Consider the following 19,663-nt stretch of genomic DNA (forward strand, 5'->3'; position numbering starts at 1 on the left):
TAAAAATATTAAAAAAAAAATCATCTAAAATCACACTCGTGCAAATTCACAGCACACAAGTCTATGAGGTGTTTTAAAACACGTTTTTTGTAAAAAACCGGGTGTTTTAAAACACGTTATAAAACATGTTTTAAACACACCGTTTAAAACATGCCAACCCTGTTTGTATCGAAGTCACTTTTATTGTTTTGTTTCTACTTTGAGATGAAAAGGTAGGATTTTCTCTATCAGCTACACATGCAGATGTGCTCGTACACTTAAGCCTTTCCCGTCAGGGGTGTCCAAGTTCTCCCCCATCCTTTTGCCTATTTTCCCATTTTAATGAAAAATTTGCAGTTTTTGACCCCCTCATTCAGGCAAAAGAACATTCCTGCTATATAAGTTAAGCTAATTTTATTTTTGAAACAACTTAAAAGATAATAGAATAGGCTTTCTTCTATCAGCTACATGCAATAAAAAAGTGCTGGAACATTGACGCTTCTCAATTCAGGGGCAGCTGAAGTCACCTCACCTTTTTGCCTATTTTCTGTCTTTATTAGAAAATTTGCAGTGTTTAGCCCCCATTGACGCAAAAAGATATTTCTGCTATGAAGTAATACCATTTTTATATTTTGGAACCCCAGGGGATGAAAGAGTAGGCTTTTTATATAAAGAAGTACTGGCATATTGATGCCTACCCTCTTCAGGGGCTGCCAAATATTAAGTCACCCCATCCTGTGAAGTCACTAATTTTTTGAAACCACCTGGAAATGAAAGAGACGACTTTCTTTCTATCAGCTACACATTGACACCTACCCTCTTCAGGGGCTCCAAATTGGCAGATTTTAGTTTTAACATAAATTGGCAAAATATATTAGGTTTTGATGTGCCAGAAATTATTAATATGAAGCGGATAGAGGAAATACTACTCTTTTTTCCCAAGTGGTTTCAAAGTAATAAAAGTGCCTTTATCATAGCAGAAACAATTTTTTTTTGCCTCAGTGGGGCAAAATGTGGCAGATTTTCCCATAAATTGGAAAAATATGGAAAAAAGCAATCCCCTGAGGGGGGAAGGCTTTGATGTGCCAGCAATTCTTTGTATGTAGCAGATAGAAGAAAGTCTACTTTTTTGTTTCCAAGAGGTTTGATTTCTACTATCTAAATCATTGTGAAATACGTATTTATTTAAGATTTTCCATTGTCCAAAAATATGAAAATAAATGATTTTCCTGAAAAATCCCAGATGGCCGACAAAATTTGGGTCTTCTGGGCCTTCCGTATAAGATATGATCCGGCAACAACACATGTCCTTGACCAATGATTTCATGCCAACATGATGTGACCATCAAGCTTTATGTACCCGATCAGCTGAATATACTCTCCCAGCCCCCAGTCGAATGTGTTAATGTTTAAGAGAGCTGTACATGTACATTCAAAGATTGGAAATTAAAAAAATTAAAATAAAAAATAAAAATGGTGACTATAAATGAGGGATGTTTTATTTAAAAAAGGGATGATTCCTGGATAAGAATGGATAGAGGTGTAAGTTCAAATTCAATTCCTACACTACAGTAGTATAAACAGAATGGTTATCTAATTTAATATTTGACACAGGCTTGCCAACCTAAAAAGGGGGCATTTCATAGAGTGCTTGTTGGATATATGTATTTGACCTATCCGTAACGAAAACTGTAGATTATTACGTGTTTACAAGTCGAGCTTTTTGCATGGGATTCAAAGGACCGTGATGTCTCTTTAACTGCCAAAAAGTTATTTGGTAAAATTTTGTTTACTCTTCTTTTGAGGGAAAAACTTCTGTGTCCCTCTACTAATCAACAAAAACATATATCCTAATATGTATTCATCAAACTTTTCCTTGCTAAATGTATTAATATATGAGCTCTTCTCATGATGTAAATTTTTTAGGATCAATTTTATTGGAGGGGACCAATGTATGTCTTGCTGTTTTGAGTAATTGGCTGATTGGCGATCAATTTTTTGTCAGTGATGATTGTTCAATTACTTGAACATTGACAGTGAAGTGATGAACTTTAACATGTATTCCAAGATTAATTTCCAAGTTCTCAACCTGTGAAGGGGGCTATCATCCATCTTACAGCAGTTAGAGTAGTTTCTTCAATAATGTAAGCATTTATAACCCTATTCCCTCCCTTTTTAGTAATTTTGCAACAAAAAAGCAAAACTGACTTTGCCATGCTATTAGATTGGTCAAGCTGGCTTATCATGTCTAGAGCACTTGAAATAACAAAGAGGGGGAAATTATGGCCTCTTCTGTTTTCACTGGGCAAATCAGCGTTGTCCACCACGTATCTCAGAAAGTACTCTCAAACTTGTGTGATTTTTCAAATTATTGCTGGGAAATGGGTGGCCTTGATCTGATGATGGTATTGCAATTTATCTTGAATACATCTTGATTTTAAAGATGTTCAATTTGAATAATTGTTTTGCTTTTCCTTGCCAAAATGACTGCTTCAGTACTTATCAAAGATAACAAATAATTGTCACCGATTGTCTCTCTTTGATCTAATTACAGAAAAGCTGAAACAAAGCAAGTCGGGTAGCCTCAGGCTCGGGTCAGAAAGTCCTTCAGGTCCAGGAACTTCCGGTCACCAACAATTAACTGGACCACCTGATATAGGAAGCCAAGGTCCTGGTCTATCCCCGGGCACACCTCTATGTCAGACTCTAGGACATCATCCACCACATACATGTAACAGTCCAGGATATGGTCAAAGTCCATCCCCAGGTACATCCCAAAGTCAGCCCCCAGGATGTGGTCAAAGTCCTACAAAAGCTTATGAACCACCAAGCAAAGCTCCTGGCTCACAGTCTTCAAATTCATTTACCAGTGGCAACAGATACCAACACTCTGAATCAAACCCTAATCCTGGAGCTGGTATAGGAGTCCAAGGCCCCAGTCAATCCCTTGGCACACCTGAAGGTCTGCCTCATACACAATATCCACTGTCTTCATCGAGCAGCCCAGGAAATGGTCAAGGTGCCACTTCACATGGAGCAAGAGCTCCTGGATCAACATCAAGGTTACCTGAATCATGGCATCCACATTCAACACCACCAGCCTCTCCTAGCAGTGGAAATACAGGTCAGAACTCAGGATTAAGTCAAAATCCTGGATTAAAGAGCAAAGAGTCCCTGCCAGTAATTCCGGAAAATGCACAAATAAACAGATCATATACTGAAGAGGCACATTCAACCCATTTAAGCTCACCAAGTTCTCTCAAGAGTAACGAATCTAAAAGCAGTCTTGAAAGTGTTGCTGACCATGGCTTGAAGAGTTCAGAGCCACTCAGAACAATGGAAAGTGGCTTGGTACCAGGTCAAGGTAAGACCACTTCAGTTGTTCCTGCTCAACTCTCTCCTCCACACACAAATTCATTCATCATCTCATCATCACCATTAATGAGCAATGATCCAAGTGGAATTCATCATGCCAATAATGATAGGGATGCCCAACTTCATTATTCCAGACAAGGATCAGTGATAAGTCATGCCAGACCCTTGCGCAGCAGTAGTGCAGCAGGATCGAATGAGCTGACAGATCCAGAGATTCCAGTACCAACACAATCTTCCTTTCATCAGGCTGCTGATACCAGCAAACACACCCTAGAACATGGGGTCCAACCATCCTCAACACCAGACAGCCTAAAGGATGCTATTCAACGTATGGTAGATTTCAGTCTTAGTGAGGCTGAAGAGATAGCTGCACGTAATTCGCACCAACAGCAGCCTGTAATTGGTGAAGGCGACACTGCCAGAGATAGTGCAAATACTTCTTCTGGAGCTGAGGATCTTCCAGTAGATGTTGTCAGAGATTCTGCTTCAGATCCAGAGCAAGTGGGTGATTCTACAGTCGGGGCTCTGGCCGCTTCCCTTCTAGACTTCCACCAACCTCCAAAAGAGCAGAGAAATCCAGTGACATTGAGAGACTACCAGAAGGAATTGGCTGACCCTGGAATCCAAGGGGTCAACTACGTAATATGTGCTCCAACAGGTTCAGGCAAGACCATCACAGCAGCTAACATTTGCTATGAAAATATGATGAAAATGAAGAAAGCTGGCAGAGAAGAAGACTTCAAAGCCATCTTTATTGTTCCCACCAGGCACTTGAAGAAGCAGCAGCGAGATGGCTTCCAAGACCTGTTTGTTCCTGGGCAGGTAACGTCCCTCGCAGAAGGGCAGATGTTCAGTGAGGCCCTTGGGAGAGGCAATGTTCGAGTCTTGATGATAACTGCCCAGGTGCTGGTGAATGCCCTGACCCAGAATGAATTTAATATAAGTGATGTGTCCATGCTGGTATTTGATGAATGTCACCACACCACCCTAAATCATCCATACAATGAAATCATGAGGTATTACTTGAAAGAAAAGAAAGCTATTCTGATTCGGAAAGGAGTACGTGAAGAGCAGTGGCCTATAGGACTTCCCTCAGATGTAGGTGGAATACCTCAGGTTGTTGGTAAGTTGTCACAGATTGAAGTGTTTCTATGTTTTAATCCAGTTTTTCCTCTGTTTCCTTGTAAAGAGGAAATAAAGGCAACAACAGGAAATAAAGGCAACAACACAAATCAAAATCAAATACTTTTTCGGTAATAAAACAGTTTTATTCAAAATCAGACACAAAAACAATTAAAGGACAAGTCCACCCCAACAAAAAGTTGATTTGAATAAAAAGAGAAAAATCCAAAAAGCATAACACTGAAAATTTCATCAAAATCAGATGTAAAATAAGAAAGTCATGACATTTTAAAGTTTTGGTTAATTTCACAAAACAGTTATATGCACATCCTAGTTGGTATGCAAATGAGGAGACTGATGACGTAATCCACTCACTATTTCTTTTGTATTTTATTATATGAAATAGGGAATATTCTATTTTTCTCCTCATTGTCAAGTGAAACAACAATTAATTCCTCCCTGAATATGTGGAATGAGTGTTTTTTGATACTATATGATTCAGTCAAGTTGGCCCTTATTGTCAAATCTTTAAAAATGAAATATTGTATAATCGAATAATAATAAAAAAACAAAAGAAATACCGTTAGTGAGTGAGATACATCATCAACTCTCTCATTTGAGTTGTGCATAACCCTGTTTTGTGAAAAATAAGCAGAACTTTAAAGTGTCATGACTTTCTTATCTTACAATCCAATTTTGATGAAATTTTCAGTGTTTTGCTAGTTTGATTTATCTCTACTTATTCAAATCAACATTTTTCTGGGGTGGATTTGACCTTTAATTCTTTTACAGAAATATACATGCAGCACTGGGCAGATGTTTGCCTGTATTAGTGGAGCATTGTGGCCCAGTGGATTAGTCTTCAGACTTTGTAACAGAGGGCCGTGGGGTCGAATCCCAGCCATGGCATAAATTCCTTCAGCATGAAATGTATCCACATAGTGCTGCACTCAACCCGGGTGAGGTGTATGGGTACCCGGATTTATTCCTTGAAGGCTTTAGTGCCTATTAATATACAGCGGCTCATCTACAGCCTGGGTAATAATATGATACCAAGTATCAAAGCGCATCTGAGTATATACACATAGTAACTGTGCTATGTAAAGGACATATTATCATTACTACATCATCTATATGTATTTAAAAAAAAATTTTTTGGGGGGCCTGACCCAAAAATATATTCTCTCAATTTAATTGTTTTCATCACTTAAAAAATAGAGAGAGAGAGAAAAAGTTTTGTTATTAATTCATAGCATAATTTTCTTTCATGGATTTTTACAAAACATTCATTTTAGTCAGGCAGCATATGTGATTTACTTCGACAAATTGGCTAAGTCTGATTTTTCACTTTAATATGATTGGTGACATCACAAGGAACAACTTTCAACTTGGTGACAAATTTCTAATGGCCATCTTCACCATGTTAGTGGTCAAAATGGGGTCAATATGGGTCAGTTTTTTAGATTGCCTCGATTCTGCCGAGTGACACATCAAATTGTTTGTCTTGTTATACTGAACAAAAAAGTGTACACAACCATATACTCTTAACCTCCAATTATGTTATGACCGGAAATCAAAAGGTCAATGAACTTTCATGAAATGGCAAATTGCACTGAAGGTGTGAAGAAAGCTATTTTTCCTTGTTTTTTTAATGCATGTGTGTACTTTTTTATTTTTCGATTTTGACAGGTCCATTGTCAGAAGTCCTTATCCAGAAAATATAAAGGGGCAAGACAAGGTCAGGGAAAAGTCAAAAGGTCAACAAATTTTAATTGGAAGCCAAAATACACGTCTAAAAGCGGTTAGAAGTCTTATTTTTTGTGGGTTTTTTAGTTTGAAAAGTCTCTATCTAAGAAGACATATACTGTATAAAGGGGTCAAATGTGCTTATTTAGGAACAAAATAGATAAACAGAGATAGACGTCGAATACATTCAGTGTGGTATCATGGTATTGCGGTGCTCCCAGCTCCTAAGAAAGATACCTAACATTACATTTGGATTAACTTACAAATAAATTAACGAGGTTAGGATTGAGGATGATATGATAATTTGGACTCCAATTGCTCCTTAATTAATTCTAATATGTAACGGTTATATCACTTCTGACAAAGAGGCAACATTGTGCAGGCATGCTCATTGTAGTCAGTCATGGGTGTCCATCATGCTGATGTGATATATTCTGACCATTACTTGATCACTGGAGCCAAGAAGGACTACACATTTCTGGTGCATGTGCTGTTCTGAGCTTATCATAGGGGCCCTTTTGCATTATCACATCATGAAGATGATAAGATTTGAAGGGCTTAAGAGTTTGCCAAGTCGTTTCAAGGTATTCCTGCAATAATACCACACTTAATGTATTCAATGTCTATCTCTGTATATCTATTTTGTTCCTAAATAAGCACATTTGACCGCTTTTTAATGTCTTTTTAGATAGAGACTTTTCAAAATAAAGAACCCATGAAAAATAAGACTTCTAAACTTCTAACCACTTTTAGACGTGTATTTTGGCTTCCAATGAAAGTTTGTTGACATTTTGACCTTTCCCTGACATGTATCTTCGGGATAAGGACTTCTGACAATGGACTTATCAAAATCGAAAATAAAAAAGTACACACATGTATGCATAAAAACACAGACAAAATGAGCTTTCACCCGTAGAGTAAGTTTGATGACCTTTGAAATTTCCGGTCATAACTTTTTAACGGGAGGTCAAGAGTAAATGATTTTGTACATGTTTTTGTTCATTATAACAAGACAAACGATTTAATGTGTCACTTGACAGAATTGGGGCAATGTAAAAAAAATTGACCCCCATTGACCTTATTTTGACCCCTAGCATAGTCAAGATGACCATTAGAAATTTGTCACCGAGTTGAAAGTTGTTCCTTTTGATGTCACCATTCACCAATCACATAAAAGTGAAAAATCAGACTTAGCCGATTTGTCGAAGTAGCCGGTAAATCATGACATATGCTGCCTGACTATTTACATTTTCTCTGATATTTCTGCTCTTATTCAAAGGAACTTTACAACAAGTTGGACTCCCCTTTTGCCTCAGTGCTTCTATCATTGGTCTTGAGAAATTCTTGTACCCTTTATCATCTTTCCATTTTGTTCTGTAATGTCCCCCAATGCTATTTAAAGCAAATACCATAGCAATAACAATATCTCATAATGATAGGCTGGTAATGCCATCGTAATTTTTTTTAAATAAAAGCAAAGAGGTTAATCGTTTTTTAAATTTTTGTTCAATTGTTTTTTAGGTTTAACTGCATCTGTTGGTACGGGCACATCTAATGATGCACATGGTCACATAGTTACACTATGCGCCAACTTGGATAGCTTTGGCGTCAAGACCGTGACTCAAGAAGAAAATATTGTTGAATTGACAGAACATAACAAGCCGCCAGAGAAGGATCAGATACTCTCTACCCCAAAGAGGACCCCAACACCCGAAATCTCTAGGTTCATATCAATTTTAGAAACCATCATGGAGGAGATTGAGACCAAAGTCCTGGCCAAGCACCAGAGTGACTACATCAGTAAAGACGTCATTGCCGCATCCCCAATGTTTGGGACACAGGAGTACGAGAATTGGATCGCGAAGATTCGTGTGCATGCAGAGCTTCGCTTCCCCAACCTTGAAATCTGTGCCAATTACCTCTTTCATCTCAACCTTGCCCTCATGCTGTATGATGATTTGCGGGCTGTGGATGCTCTGGAGTCCATCGAGGTCTTCAAGCTGAAGACAAAGGGAATACAGGATGACTTGCCCGATGGGAGACACTGTAGGCTGATCTATGAGAAGAACCTACAAGAGCTGAAGGAACTGGCGAGAAAAGAGAATCCGTTGTCCAATCCTAAATTACTGTGCCTTCATGAAATGATAAAGAAGGTTTACACCAAGGAACCTGAATCAAAAGGTAAGGAGTCTGATTTTAACTATGATTTTGAAAGGGTATGTACCAAAGCTAATACAAGGCAAAAGCAATTTTGTGTCTCGAAATATCATGATTTGCGACGGCACGCAAGAGAATTATATCGAAAGTTCATTGTGAAATGACTGGGATGGAATAACACTTGTCATAAGAGCCTTGCACATAAACTTTAATGTTGACCTGAAAATGACCTTTGACCTTACGATGTGACCTCCGACTGCAGCATAACATGCAGGTCCCCCAAGTCAATCTACCATCCAAGTTTGGTTGAAAAGCGACTTACGGTTGTGGAATTAGGTGTCATAAGAGAGTCTTGCATGTAAACTTTAACGTTGACTGAAAATGACCTTTGACCTTACCATGTGACCTCAGACTACAGCATAACATGCAGGTCCCCCAAGTCCATCCACCCTCCAAGTTTGGATGGAAAGGGACTTACGGTTGTGGAGTTATGTGTCATTACAGGTTTATGACGGACGGACGACAGACGACGGACGGACGACATTTGAAGTCTCGCCTTCACCTCTGGTGGGCGAGACAAAAATCAGGAATTCAATTCTACCCCTCTGTTTCAAAGTCTGGAAACGAAATTTACTGGGCCATTGTGTCAAAGTCTGGAAATGAATACTGGACCAAAAGGTTCCACATTACCCGCAAAAATACTAGGTGCAAATCTAGACCCTCTGTGGCTACTCTCGAACTCTCCAACATGCGAAATTCAAATGGATAGGATCATGCATCCTCAGCAATTCTTAGGCCAAACATTGGCTACAATTCCTTGTGGGTATTTCATTAAGCTGTTCCTGACTAATGAGCAACTTGACATACTTGCGTTGGTTTGAGTAGCTGTGATTTTCTCTGTATAAAAAGTGGAGATACAAATACTTCAGTCATTGTATTATTTATGATAGAATGTTAAGGTATGATCACAAATGTCCTTTTTAATCGAAGCTGGGTGATACTATAAAACTTTGTATTGAATGCAATTCCAATGATTAAATTGCCTTTTGATGAACTGTTTCATTTGTTTCACTATTTTTTGTAGGAATTGTTCTAGCAAGGACTCGATTTGCAACACATGCTTTGTTGAATTTCATCAAAGAGTGTGAGGAATTGGCAGAACTGGACCCTCCAATTCTGCCAGTACGAATAGTTGGACAGAGCAGAGAAGTCGATCAAGGGCTTACACTAGCACGACAAGATGCTGCTTTGAAAGAATTCAAAAGTGGTAATGTTAACATTCATGGAAGGCTAATCTGTTTCCAAGTATAAAATTTTGATTTAGGCAATCAGGAATAAAGTGATGTATTTAATACAAAATGATCAAACACAATTACAGTTGAAATAATTGTCCCCAGTAACCCATCTATCATCCATTCTCGTATACAGTACGTTTAGTGATTATACAGTTAATATCAAGCAGTCAAATCCCTCTCTTTAAATATAATCCACCCAAATCTCAGAGATCCGTTGCAGAGGGAACTTAGTAAGAACCTCAAGAGATTCAACTAAAAATAGGTAGAATTTATGTGAAAGATGACAAGCTCATGCTTAACAAACTACATGTACATCTTTGAATAGCTCCCCCTTACCATCATGGCATCTCTCGCAATCCGAGTACAGTATACCACATTTAGAGTACATATCTCGGTCTTTCCCACTGTGGGTTTGTGAATTGATGTTGTTATGGACTAGCGCAATTGCAACATTAGAACTAGACATTCCTTGTATTACATGTATGGAATGTTTGCGGTGTAGATTTTGGAAAGTGGGCCATCACAACAAATAGTGTTGCACTGTTAAGCCTATTAAGAAACAAGAACTGTAACAGTCGCCAGCCCACCCCCACTGACTTAAATTGTAATAATTAATACATTGCTTTTTTCATCTAAAGGTCGCAAAAATCTTCTTGTTGCCACTGATATTGTTCAAGAAGGTCTGGATATTCCTGCTTGCAATTTAATCATCAGGTACAACTTCGTCAGCAATGAGATCGGGACAGTGCAAGCAAAGGGACGAGCGAGAAAAGAAGGCTCCAAATGCTTCCTCATAGTTGAAAGGTAAAGATCACATTTTTGAGGCATTATTGTAGTGGGGATAGCAACAGGCTGATACCATGGTAATAATTATACAGTGCGTATCAAAAAAAAGTTTACACTTTGAAAAAGCCCTGGGAATTTAAAAATAAACAACATATGGGTAATTTTTTCACATACAATCCTGGGTTTGGGTCTCATCTATCCAATGAAAGTAAAGTTTTGACAGAATGTTACACTTAAGTGAGCACTGTCCATTTTTGTAAAGCTCGCAGAAATCTGTTTGTGCAGAAATGCTCGTTAGTGCGCTGTGTCAAGGTGAAAGGGTGAAATCAAACTTACCCTGCGAAACATTTCTCATAAATTTCCCTTGAACGTTTAGTCAATTGAAATAAAACGGACACATTCAAGCATTTTATAACAATTTTGCCACCCAAACTGAAATTTTAACTCTTAGTATACACAACACTTACCCTTTTTGTGCCTGCTGGATCTGAGGACATACTGAATCTGAACCAAAGTTTATGTCAGACATCTCTAGCATTTTTTTCACTAAGTTTTTATCATTTAAAGTGGGTTTACATTTCACTTTTTTATTTGATATTTGTTTCTTCACACTTCCCAAGCTTGACAATGATTAACAAAATTAAAATCAAGCCTAAGCCATTTTATTTAAATCACAGCTCAGTGTAAAGCAAATATCGTCCCGATGGCCTCGGTGTGTGGGGGAGTGGGGTGGGAAGCAATGCACTTCTCGAAGTGGTTTGGGCAAAGAAACAAGTTAAAGAGGTAGAAGATATCTTCAAATCAATTTTACTAGCTAAATTCCCTGTGTTATTCATGATTAAGGTCTACTTTTATTTGCATAACTATTTCAAAGTCCTGCGCAAATCATTTTTCACTAACTTTTCAAAAGTAAGTGGTGCTCACTCAAGCGGAAATATTTTTCGACAGTTTTATCGTCATTTGCTTAAATGGACCTGTATCAATGTTAAAATGTGGAAAAATCTTCAGGATATTACAAATGTATAATTTTACAGGAATTTTTCTACGTGTAAACTTTTTTTTGATACGCACTGTATAATATTGACTGGCCTTTAGGGGAACATCAAATATGTCACCTGCAACGGAATCATATTGGCCTGAGTCTTTAGACGAGGGCAATATGGTTTTTTAAGGGCAAAATATTTGATGTTCCCCGAAAGAAGAGCCAGTCTATGTTATTACCTAAAGCTGTAAATATGTGTAATTAAAGCTACTATTTGGAACAATTTAAAATGCCGGTTTGCTTATCACTACTTCTGATTTCAGGTTATTCATGACCTTGCCGAAGTAACCCTTAATAAGCAATTGTGACATAATTGTTACCTTGCAGTCGCGCATCATGCATGGCACGCACATACTGTGACTCAACGCGTGTAAATCTTGCTCTTGGGTTACGTGCATTGGCTGCACCGCGCATTATCTACAAGGCATTGGTTCATTAACTGGTTCCAGCCAGATTTCTTAAATACTGAAATTAGCGATCGCAATCGGCTCCTATTGCGCAAGCGCGCTAGCAAAATTATGGCCAATATTGCCCTCTATATTGTACAGGGAGGGCAACATGGCAAATGTTTACTTCATTGGCCTTGGATTGAAAGTAGCGAGCGACATATGACTTATTTTTCTCTTAAAATGCATTGTGTAGGTAATAATGAAAGCTATCACCTTAAACACTTGCCAGTGGTTAACGAGTGTTTTTTAATTGCATTTTTTTAGTTGCATTAATGTTGATTACATTTACTACTGTTACTATTTTTATCATATTTAGTTATTTTATTTATTGATTTATGTATGTATGTATTCATTCATTTTTGTCTCACCTGCATAACAGAGTGAGACTATAGGCGCCGCTTTTCCGACAGCGACGGCGGTGTCAACATCAAATCTTAACCTAAGGTTAAGTTTTTGAAATGACATCATAACTTAAGAAGGATATGGACCTAGTTCATGAAACTTGGCCATAAGGTTCATCAAGTATTACTGAACGTCGTGCCTGAGTTTCATGTCACATGACCAAGGTCAAAGGTCATTTAGGGTCAATGAACTTGGACCATGTTGGGGAATCAACATCAAAATCTTAACCTAAGGTTAAGTTTTTGAAATGTCATCATAACTTAGAAAATATATGGACCTAGTTCATGAAACTTGGACATAGAGTTAATCAAGTATCTCTAGACATCCTGCCTTAGTTTCACGTCACATGACCAAGGTCAAAGGTCATCTAGGGTCAATGAACTTTGGCCAAAGTGGGGGTATTTGTTGAATTACCATCATAACTTTGAAAGTATATTGGTCTAGTTCATAAAACTTGGACATAAGAGTAATCAAGTATCACTGAACATCCTGTGCGCATTTTAGGTCACGTGACCAAGGTCAAAGGTCATTGAACTTTGGCCGAATTTGGGGGTATCTGTTGAATTACCATCATAACATTGAAAGTTTATTGATCTGACTCGTTATACTTGGACATAAGAGTAATCAAGTATCACAGAATATTCTGTGCGAGTTTCAGGTCACATGATCAAGGTCAATGGACTTTGGCCACATTTGGGGTATTTGTTGAATTACCATCATATCTCTGTAAGTGTATTGGTATATTTCAGAAGACATGGAAATAAGAGTAACCAAGTATCACTGAACATCTTGTGCAAGTTATAGTAGATTTCAAAGTCACTGCTGCTATATTGAATCGCGTGATGCAGGTGAGACCGCCAGAGGCATTCCACTTGTTATTATTATCGTTATTATTATCATTATTATTATTGCTAATATTATTTTCATCAGTATCTGTCTAGCTACTACAGAGGGATTCATCAGTGTTGGGTGATTCCCAGGAGAATAATTGGTCTTATTCCATATACAATGGTGACATCGAGTTTAGAAACCAAATTTACGTTTGAGGGATTATCAACAATGAAAGAGAACAAAGAAACTCTATTTTTTTGTCTCACCTGCGAAGCAGAGTGAGACTATGGCGCCGCTTTTCCGACGGCGGCGGCGGCGTCAACATCAAATCTTAACCTGAGGTTAAGTTTTTGAAATGACATCATAACTTAGAAAGTATATGGACCTAGTTCATGAAACTTGGCCATAAGGTTAATCAAGTATTACTGAACATCCTATTAGAGTTTCATGTCACATGACCAAGGTCAAAGGTCATTTAGGGTCAATGAACTTAGACCATGTTGGAGGAATCAACTTCGAAATCTTAACCTGAGGTTAAGTTTTTGAAATGTCATCATAACTTAGAAAATATATGGACCTAGTTCATGAAACTTACACATAAGGTTAATCAAGTATCACTGAACATCCTGCATGAGTTTCACGTCACATGACCAAGGTCAAAGGTCATTTAGGGTCAATGAACTTTGGCCGAATTGGGGATATCTGTTGAATTCCCATCATAACTTTAAAAGTTTATGGATCTGATTCATGAAACTTGGACATAATAGTAATCAAGCATCACTGAATATTTTGTGCAAGTTTCAGGTCTCATGATTAAGGTCAAAGGTCATTTAGGGTCAATGAACTTTGGCCGAATTGGGGATATCTGTTGAATTCCCATCATAACTTTAAAAGTTTATGGATCTGATTCATGAAACTTGGACATAATAGTAATCAAGCATCACTGAATATTTTGTGCAAGTTTCAGGTCTCATGATCAAGGTCAAAGGTCATTTAGGGTCAATGAACTTTGGCCGAATTGGGTGTATCTGTTGAATTACCATCAAAACTTTGAAAGTTTATGGATCTGATTCATAAAACTTGTACATAAGAGTAATCAAGTATCACTGAACATCCTGTGCTAGTTTCAGGTCACATGATCAAGGTCAAAGGTCAATGAACTTTGGCCATGTTGAGGTTTTTTGTTGAATAACCATCATATCTCTGTAAGTTTATTGGTCTCGTTCATAAAAAGTGGACATAAGAGTAACCATGTATCACTGAACATCTTGTGCGAGTTAGAGTAGTATTCAAAGTCAGCACTACTGCTATATTGAACCGCGTGATGCAGGTGAGACGGCCAGAGGCATTCCACTTGTTATGTAAAGTTATTAAAATTATTATATATAAAATGATGAAGAAGGAGGAGGACAGTTATTTGTGGTCATCATGATAAGAGCCTGTAATCCAGACTAAATTGGGAAGTTACTAATTGATGCAGAGGTATGAGGGTCAAGCCCTACTTAGTCACGTATTCCATTCTGTGATGCAGGTGCTAAAGTTTACTCCCAGATGTAGATAATCATGTCTGATTGGTATGCTTCTGAAAATAGTCAATTACACACCACACACACACTCACACACCCACAAACACACACATCATGATAACAATTGCTCGCAATGTTTTTGCTTTTATTTTTGCAGTGGATCGGTTAACGAAGGAAGAGAACGCAAGAACCGAGAGAGTGTATTGGAGATGGATGAGGCAATCAAGAGAGCAAATGAGTTACCACCACATGAATGGCACCATCAAGTACGTCAGAGACAGGTATGTGAATAATAATAGGCATTTATACAGCGTCATCTCTACAGGTAGAAATATCTATTTAATATTAGGTCTATTCATCAATCGCTCAGCCAATCAATCAATCAATTGATCGATCCTTCAATCAATCAATCAGTTGATCAGTCATTAAAACATGTTATCAGTCTAAAAATCAATCCATATGTCTATCCTATCTCTTAATCAGTTAGTCAATTAATCAATCAATCAGTTGATCAGTCATGTTATCAATTCAACAATCAGTTGATCAGTCAATCAACCAATCAATCAATCAATATGTCTATCTCTTAATCAGTTACTCAATCAATCGATCAAACAATCAGTCCATCAGTTAATCATTCATTCAATCAATCAAGTAATCAATTTAATATTCAATCAATCCATCCATCAATCAATTAATCAATCAAGCAAGCAATCAACCAATCAGTTGATCAGTCATGTAATCAAATCAACAATCAATCAGTTGATCAGTCAGTCAATCAATCAAGCAATCAATCAATATGTCTATCTCTTAATCAGTTAATCAATTGATCAAACAATCAGTCAATCATTCAAACATGTAATCAATTCAATATTTATTCAATCAATCAAGCAAGCAATCAATCAACCAATCAGTTGATCAGTCATGTAATCAAATCAACAATCAATCAGTTGATCAGTCAGTCAATCAATCAATATGTCTATCTCTTAATCAGTTAATCAATTGATCAAGCAATCAGTCAATCATTCAAACAAGTAATCAATTCAATATTCAATCAATCAATCAATCAATCAATCAATCAATCAATCAATCAATCAATCAATCAAGCAAGCAAGCAATCAGTCAACCAATCAGTTGATCAGTCATGTAATCAATTCAACAATCAATCAGTTGATCAATCAATCAATCAATCAATCAATGAATCAATCAAGCAAGCAATCAATATATCTATCTCTTAATCAGTCATTCAAACAATCAGTCCATCAGTTAATCATTCAATCAAGTAATCAAGTTAATATTCAATCAATCAATCAATCGATCAATCAATGTACTTGTAGTATTTCTGATAAATCCTCAGACTAAAATAGATAGTTCACATTTTAGGAATGTCCATGATTAAAAAAGAACATTGAGAGGACTCTGGAAAAATATCTTATTTACAAACATGAACTAAACAATCCTCTTAATCTACCATTGTAGCTCTCCATCATTGAAACCATCGAAATGAAAGATATGAAGAAAAAGGAACAACAAGAAAGGAGCAAACAAGTCAATGTCAAGCTCCTGTGCAATAAATGTGAGAAGTTCATCTGTAAATCATCAGATCTGGAGAGAAGGTTATCCAACTACACTTGTCTAGATAGCTCTATCAGTGACAGGACACAGATTGTTCGACAAGGCCTGATGGAATTCAGAGAGTCCAGGACAATCGGTAAGTCAGTTGGTGATTTTTAAGTATGGTGTTGAAATTTGGCATTGATATTTGACCTTAGAAAATCTGTATCTTGTTGGTGTTGAGCATTAGTGGTTAAAGGGATGGTCTTTGCTGAAAATATTTATATATGAATAAACAGAGTAAAATTCACAGAGCAAAATGCTGAAAATTTCATGAAAATCAGACAACATATAACGAAGTTATTGAATTAAAGTTTATCAATACTTTGTGAAAACATGTATATGCACATTGTCATGAATATTCATTAAGTGAGCTGATGATGTCACATCTCCAATTTCCTTTTTCTTATGTTATTACATGAAATCCTAAATGTTTCATTTTTTCATACATGTGTAAATGGTGTGTCTCCATTATAATGAATTAAGTTGCGGAAATAAATTTCTAATGCACTAGTTGTCAATCCCGTTGTTTTAGTTCTTGGTAGATAAATTTTGAATAGACCTAATTTCATATAAGTGGAGCGTTGTGGCCCAGTGGATTAGTCTTCGGACTTTGAAACAGAGGGTCGTGGGTTCGAATCCCAGCCATGGCGTAATTTCCTTCAGCAAGAAACTGATCCACAATGTGCTGCACTCAACCCAGGTGAGGTAAATGTGTACCGGTAGGAAGTAATTCCTTAAGAAGCTGTGTGCGCTATGAACGCCTAGCTTAGCTGGGTAATATAGGAGCGCCTTGAGCACCTAACAAGGTCGATATGTGCCCAATATAAATATCCTATATTATTATTATATAATAAAATACAAAAGACCAAGTGGGGATATGACATCATCAGCCCACCTAATAAATATTCATAAAGACATGCCTAGAACTGTTTCAGCGGTATAATGCAAATCTTTAAAATTAGATAACATTGTTTTTTGTTATCCGATTTTGATCAAATTTTCAGTAGTTTTCTCTGTGAATTTTACTCTATTTATTGAGATTTAAATGTATCCAGCCCGGACCATCCCTTTAATGCCATCTGCTGGATCGATCATTACAGCTAATGTTGGCAACCGATGTGTATTTTCCTCATTCCAAATTATGATTCCTCACCAATTATCAGTTCCTGACATTGCCTGCTAGTTGAAAAATGAAATTATCTTTGAGATTCTGTTTAATAATAATGCATTACATCATTCAGTTCACTCTCTCCCCACCCCCTGCATATTTGCTCACCTATATCTCAATCACCCCACACATTGTCTTCATGCATCATCAGATGCCTTTGGGGTCCATACACCTTTAATGAATGGCGCAACAGCTCAGTCGGTAGAGTGGGGGTTTTGGATTCCGGTGACCCAGGGTCAGTACATGTAATTCCCACTTGGTGCGCTTGTGCCGCTTGGTATAAGGCATTAATCCTCATAACCAGGTCCCTCGGAGAGGACTTTAAACTGATGGTGATGGTGCCCTGGTTGCTTGCTTACAAGCATGACATGCTTTCTTAGCAGTCAGGTAAAAAAGTCACCACCATTTACCATGAATGGAGGGTAGCGTGGATTTGTGATATGACCAAACTGAAGCTATGGAATCAACTACCCATCAAATAGCACAATCTTTCATCAACAAAACATTCAAGTCCAATTGAAAACATGTATTCAGGAGAATTCAATTTCTTTTCAATTATTTTTCATGTATACATTTACTTTCTTGAAGCACCATGAACACCAAAATGGAATCCTGTGCGTTATATAAATATCCTTTATTGTTATCATTATTCACCACCACCACCAGCCTCTAGGGATTGGGAAAATTGTGATTTCAAGTTCAGTGTTTGTGATTACTCACTCATGAACATAGTAAAAATTACCCTTTAGGGGCATACAGTTTTTAAAGTTGACAAAAAATAGCCAAGGACTATGAATGTGACATGCCACCCCAAACCAACAATAAGTGGACCTGAATAAATATTGAGATTTTTATTGAGCTTGAAAATTCATTTCCTAAGCTTTAAAACGATATATAATACGTTAAAATTGACCAACAATAACCATTACAAGTACTTGATTGAATGCAGAGGAAAAAACAGCAAGAGCTTCAAAAATAAGAAGAAAACAAGGTTTGAAGTTTGGGGTTCACTCAAGCATGAGAATGCAAAAAGTAGTGTCCAAGAAACTCTTGTATCTTTTCTTTCAATCAACATCATGACTTCAAATTTTCACAGCATAATGAAGACAAATTGCTCGTTCAGGTAAGCTATCTTTTTAATCTTTTGGTTTTTGGAGACTGAATTACTATTTTGGCTATTTACAGAGAACCTTACATGGTGACTTATTGGTGGTTTGGGGTGGAAAGTCACAAATGGGGTTAACTTTTATATTAAGATTTTGGACAGGTATTTAAAAAATATAAGCATTCTACAAGCATTTTATATTCTACGACTTTATTTTAACCATTTTCTTCCTATGATACATTTTTCCCTACCTTCCAGGCCTTGTAAAGTGTAAATGCGGAAATCTACTTGGACAAGCGTTAGAGTTCAAACGTCTTCACACATGGAAACCAGGATACAACCTTAGTCCTAAGAGCTTCTTCTTCGTTTACAATGATGACCCAGACAGCAAGACAGTCTTCTCTAAATGGAAGAAGGTCGATTTTCCCATCGCTTCCGAGGAGCAGTAAGCAAGAGGATGATCCACAAATTGGCCACTCTTGCTATAAAAGCTATAAAACCCTAGGGCCCCATCTTACAGAGAGTTAAAGTTGATCTGATAAACCTCAAATGTACCGGTATGGAAATCCATTAATGACATATTTCTTTCTTTTGGAAATTTGCGCAATGTCCTTTGTAAACAAAGAGAAAGTAATGGATGAATGTATGAATAAACAGCATATCCAGAAAACATTTTGAACAAACATGCATTTTAGATGCTGACGTTGCTGGCTTTCCATAGTTTTGGTTGATGGGATCAATCGCAAGTCTTTGTAATGCGGGTCCCAGGGGTAATTGCCATACAAAGAGATCAGAGTCATGTTGCAGAAAGAGTTCCATTCAAACGCAACTGCAATAATCAACACAACTTGTTTTTCAACCAACCAGAAGCGCTCATTTGATTGCGTTTGATTTTTCTGAGATGTGTTTGAACACAACACCCTGGGCAACAGAGCCCAAGAAAATTCTGTAATTCATTAATATTAACCAGTTGACTAAGGTAATGTGATTCTGCCATTTCAGTAGACTATGTCCATGGACCAACCAGTTCTAGAATTAAATGGGTTAATTCTTGATGATGGAAAAG

The 19,663-nt window shown here is 37.3% G+C and overlaps 1 protein-coding gene across 1 annotated transcript in view; it reads left to right on the forward strand.

Annotated features, from left to right (window-relative positions):
* The window catches only part of LOC121429008 (probable ATP-dependent RNA helicase DHX58), a 30,773-nt gene extending 11,552 nt beyond the window's left edge, over positions 1 to 19,221 (forward strand). The window contains exons 2-8 of the mRNA XM_041625905.1: positions 2,534 to 4,477; positions 7,744 to 8,403; positions 9,464 to 9,646; positions 10,313 to 10,478; positions 14,868 to 14,991; positions 16,187 to 16,418; positions 18,856 to 19,221. Coding sequence (XP_041481839.1) covers positions 2,534 to 4,477; positions 7,744 to 8,403; positions 9,464 to 9,646; positions 10,313 to 10,478; positions 14,868 to 14,991; positions 16,187 to 16,418; positions 18,856 to 19,046 — 3,500 coding nt within the window. The 3' untranslated portion in view covers positions 19,047 to 19,221. The remainder of the gene's footprint in view (positions 1 to 2,533; positions 4,478 to 7,743; positions 8,404 to 9,463; positions 9,647 to 10,312; positions 10,479 to 14,867; positions 14,992 to 16,186; positions 16,419 to 18,855) is intronic.
* Positions 19,222 to 19,663: the final 442 nt, after the last annotated feature.

The sequence above is a fragment of the Lytechinus variegatus genome, chromosome 15 (assembly GCF_018143015.1).
Source record: "Lytechinus variegatus isolate NC3 chromosome 15, Lvar_3.0, whole genome shotgun sequence".
NCBI classification, from domain to species: domain Eukaryota; kingdom Metazoa; phylum Echinodermata; class Echinoidea; order Temnopleuroida; family Toxopneustidae; genus Lytechinus; species Lytechinus variegatus.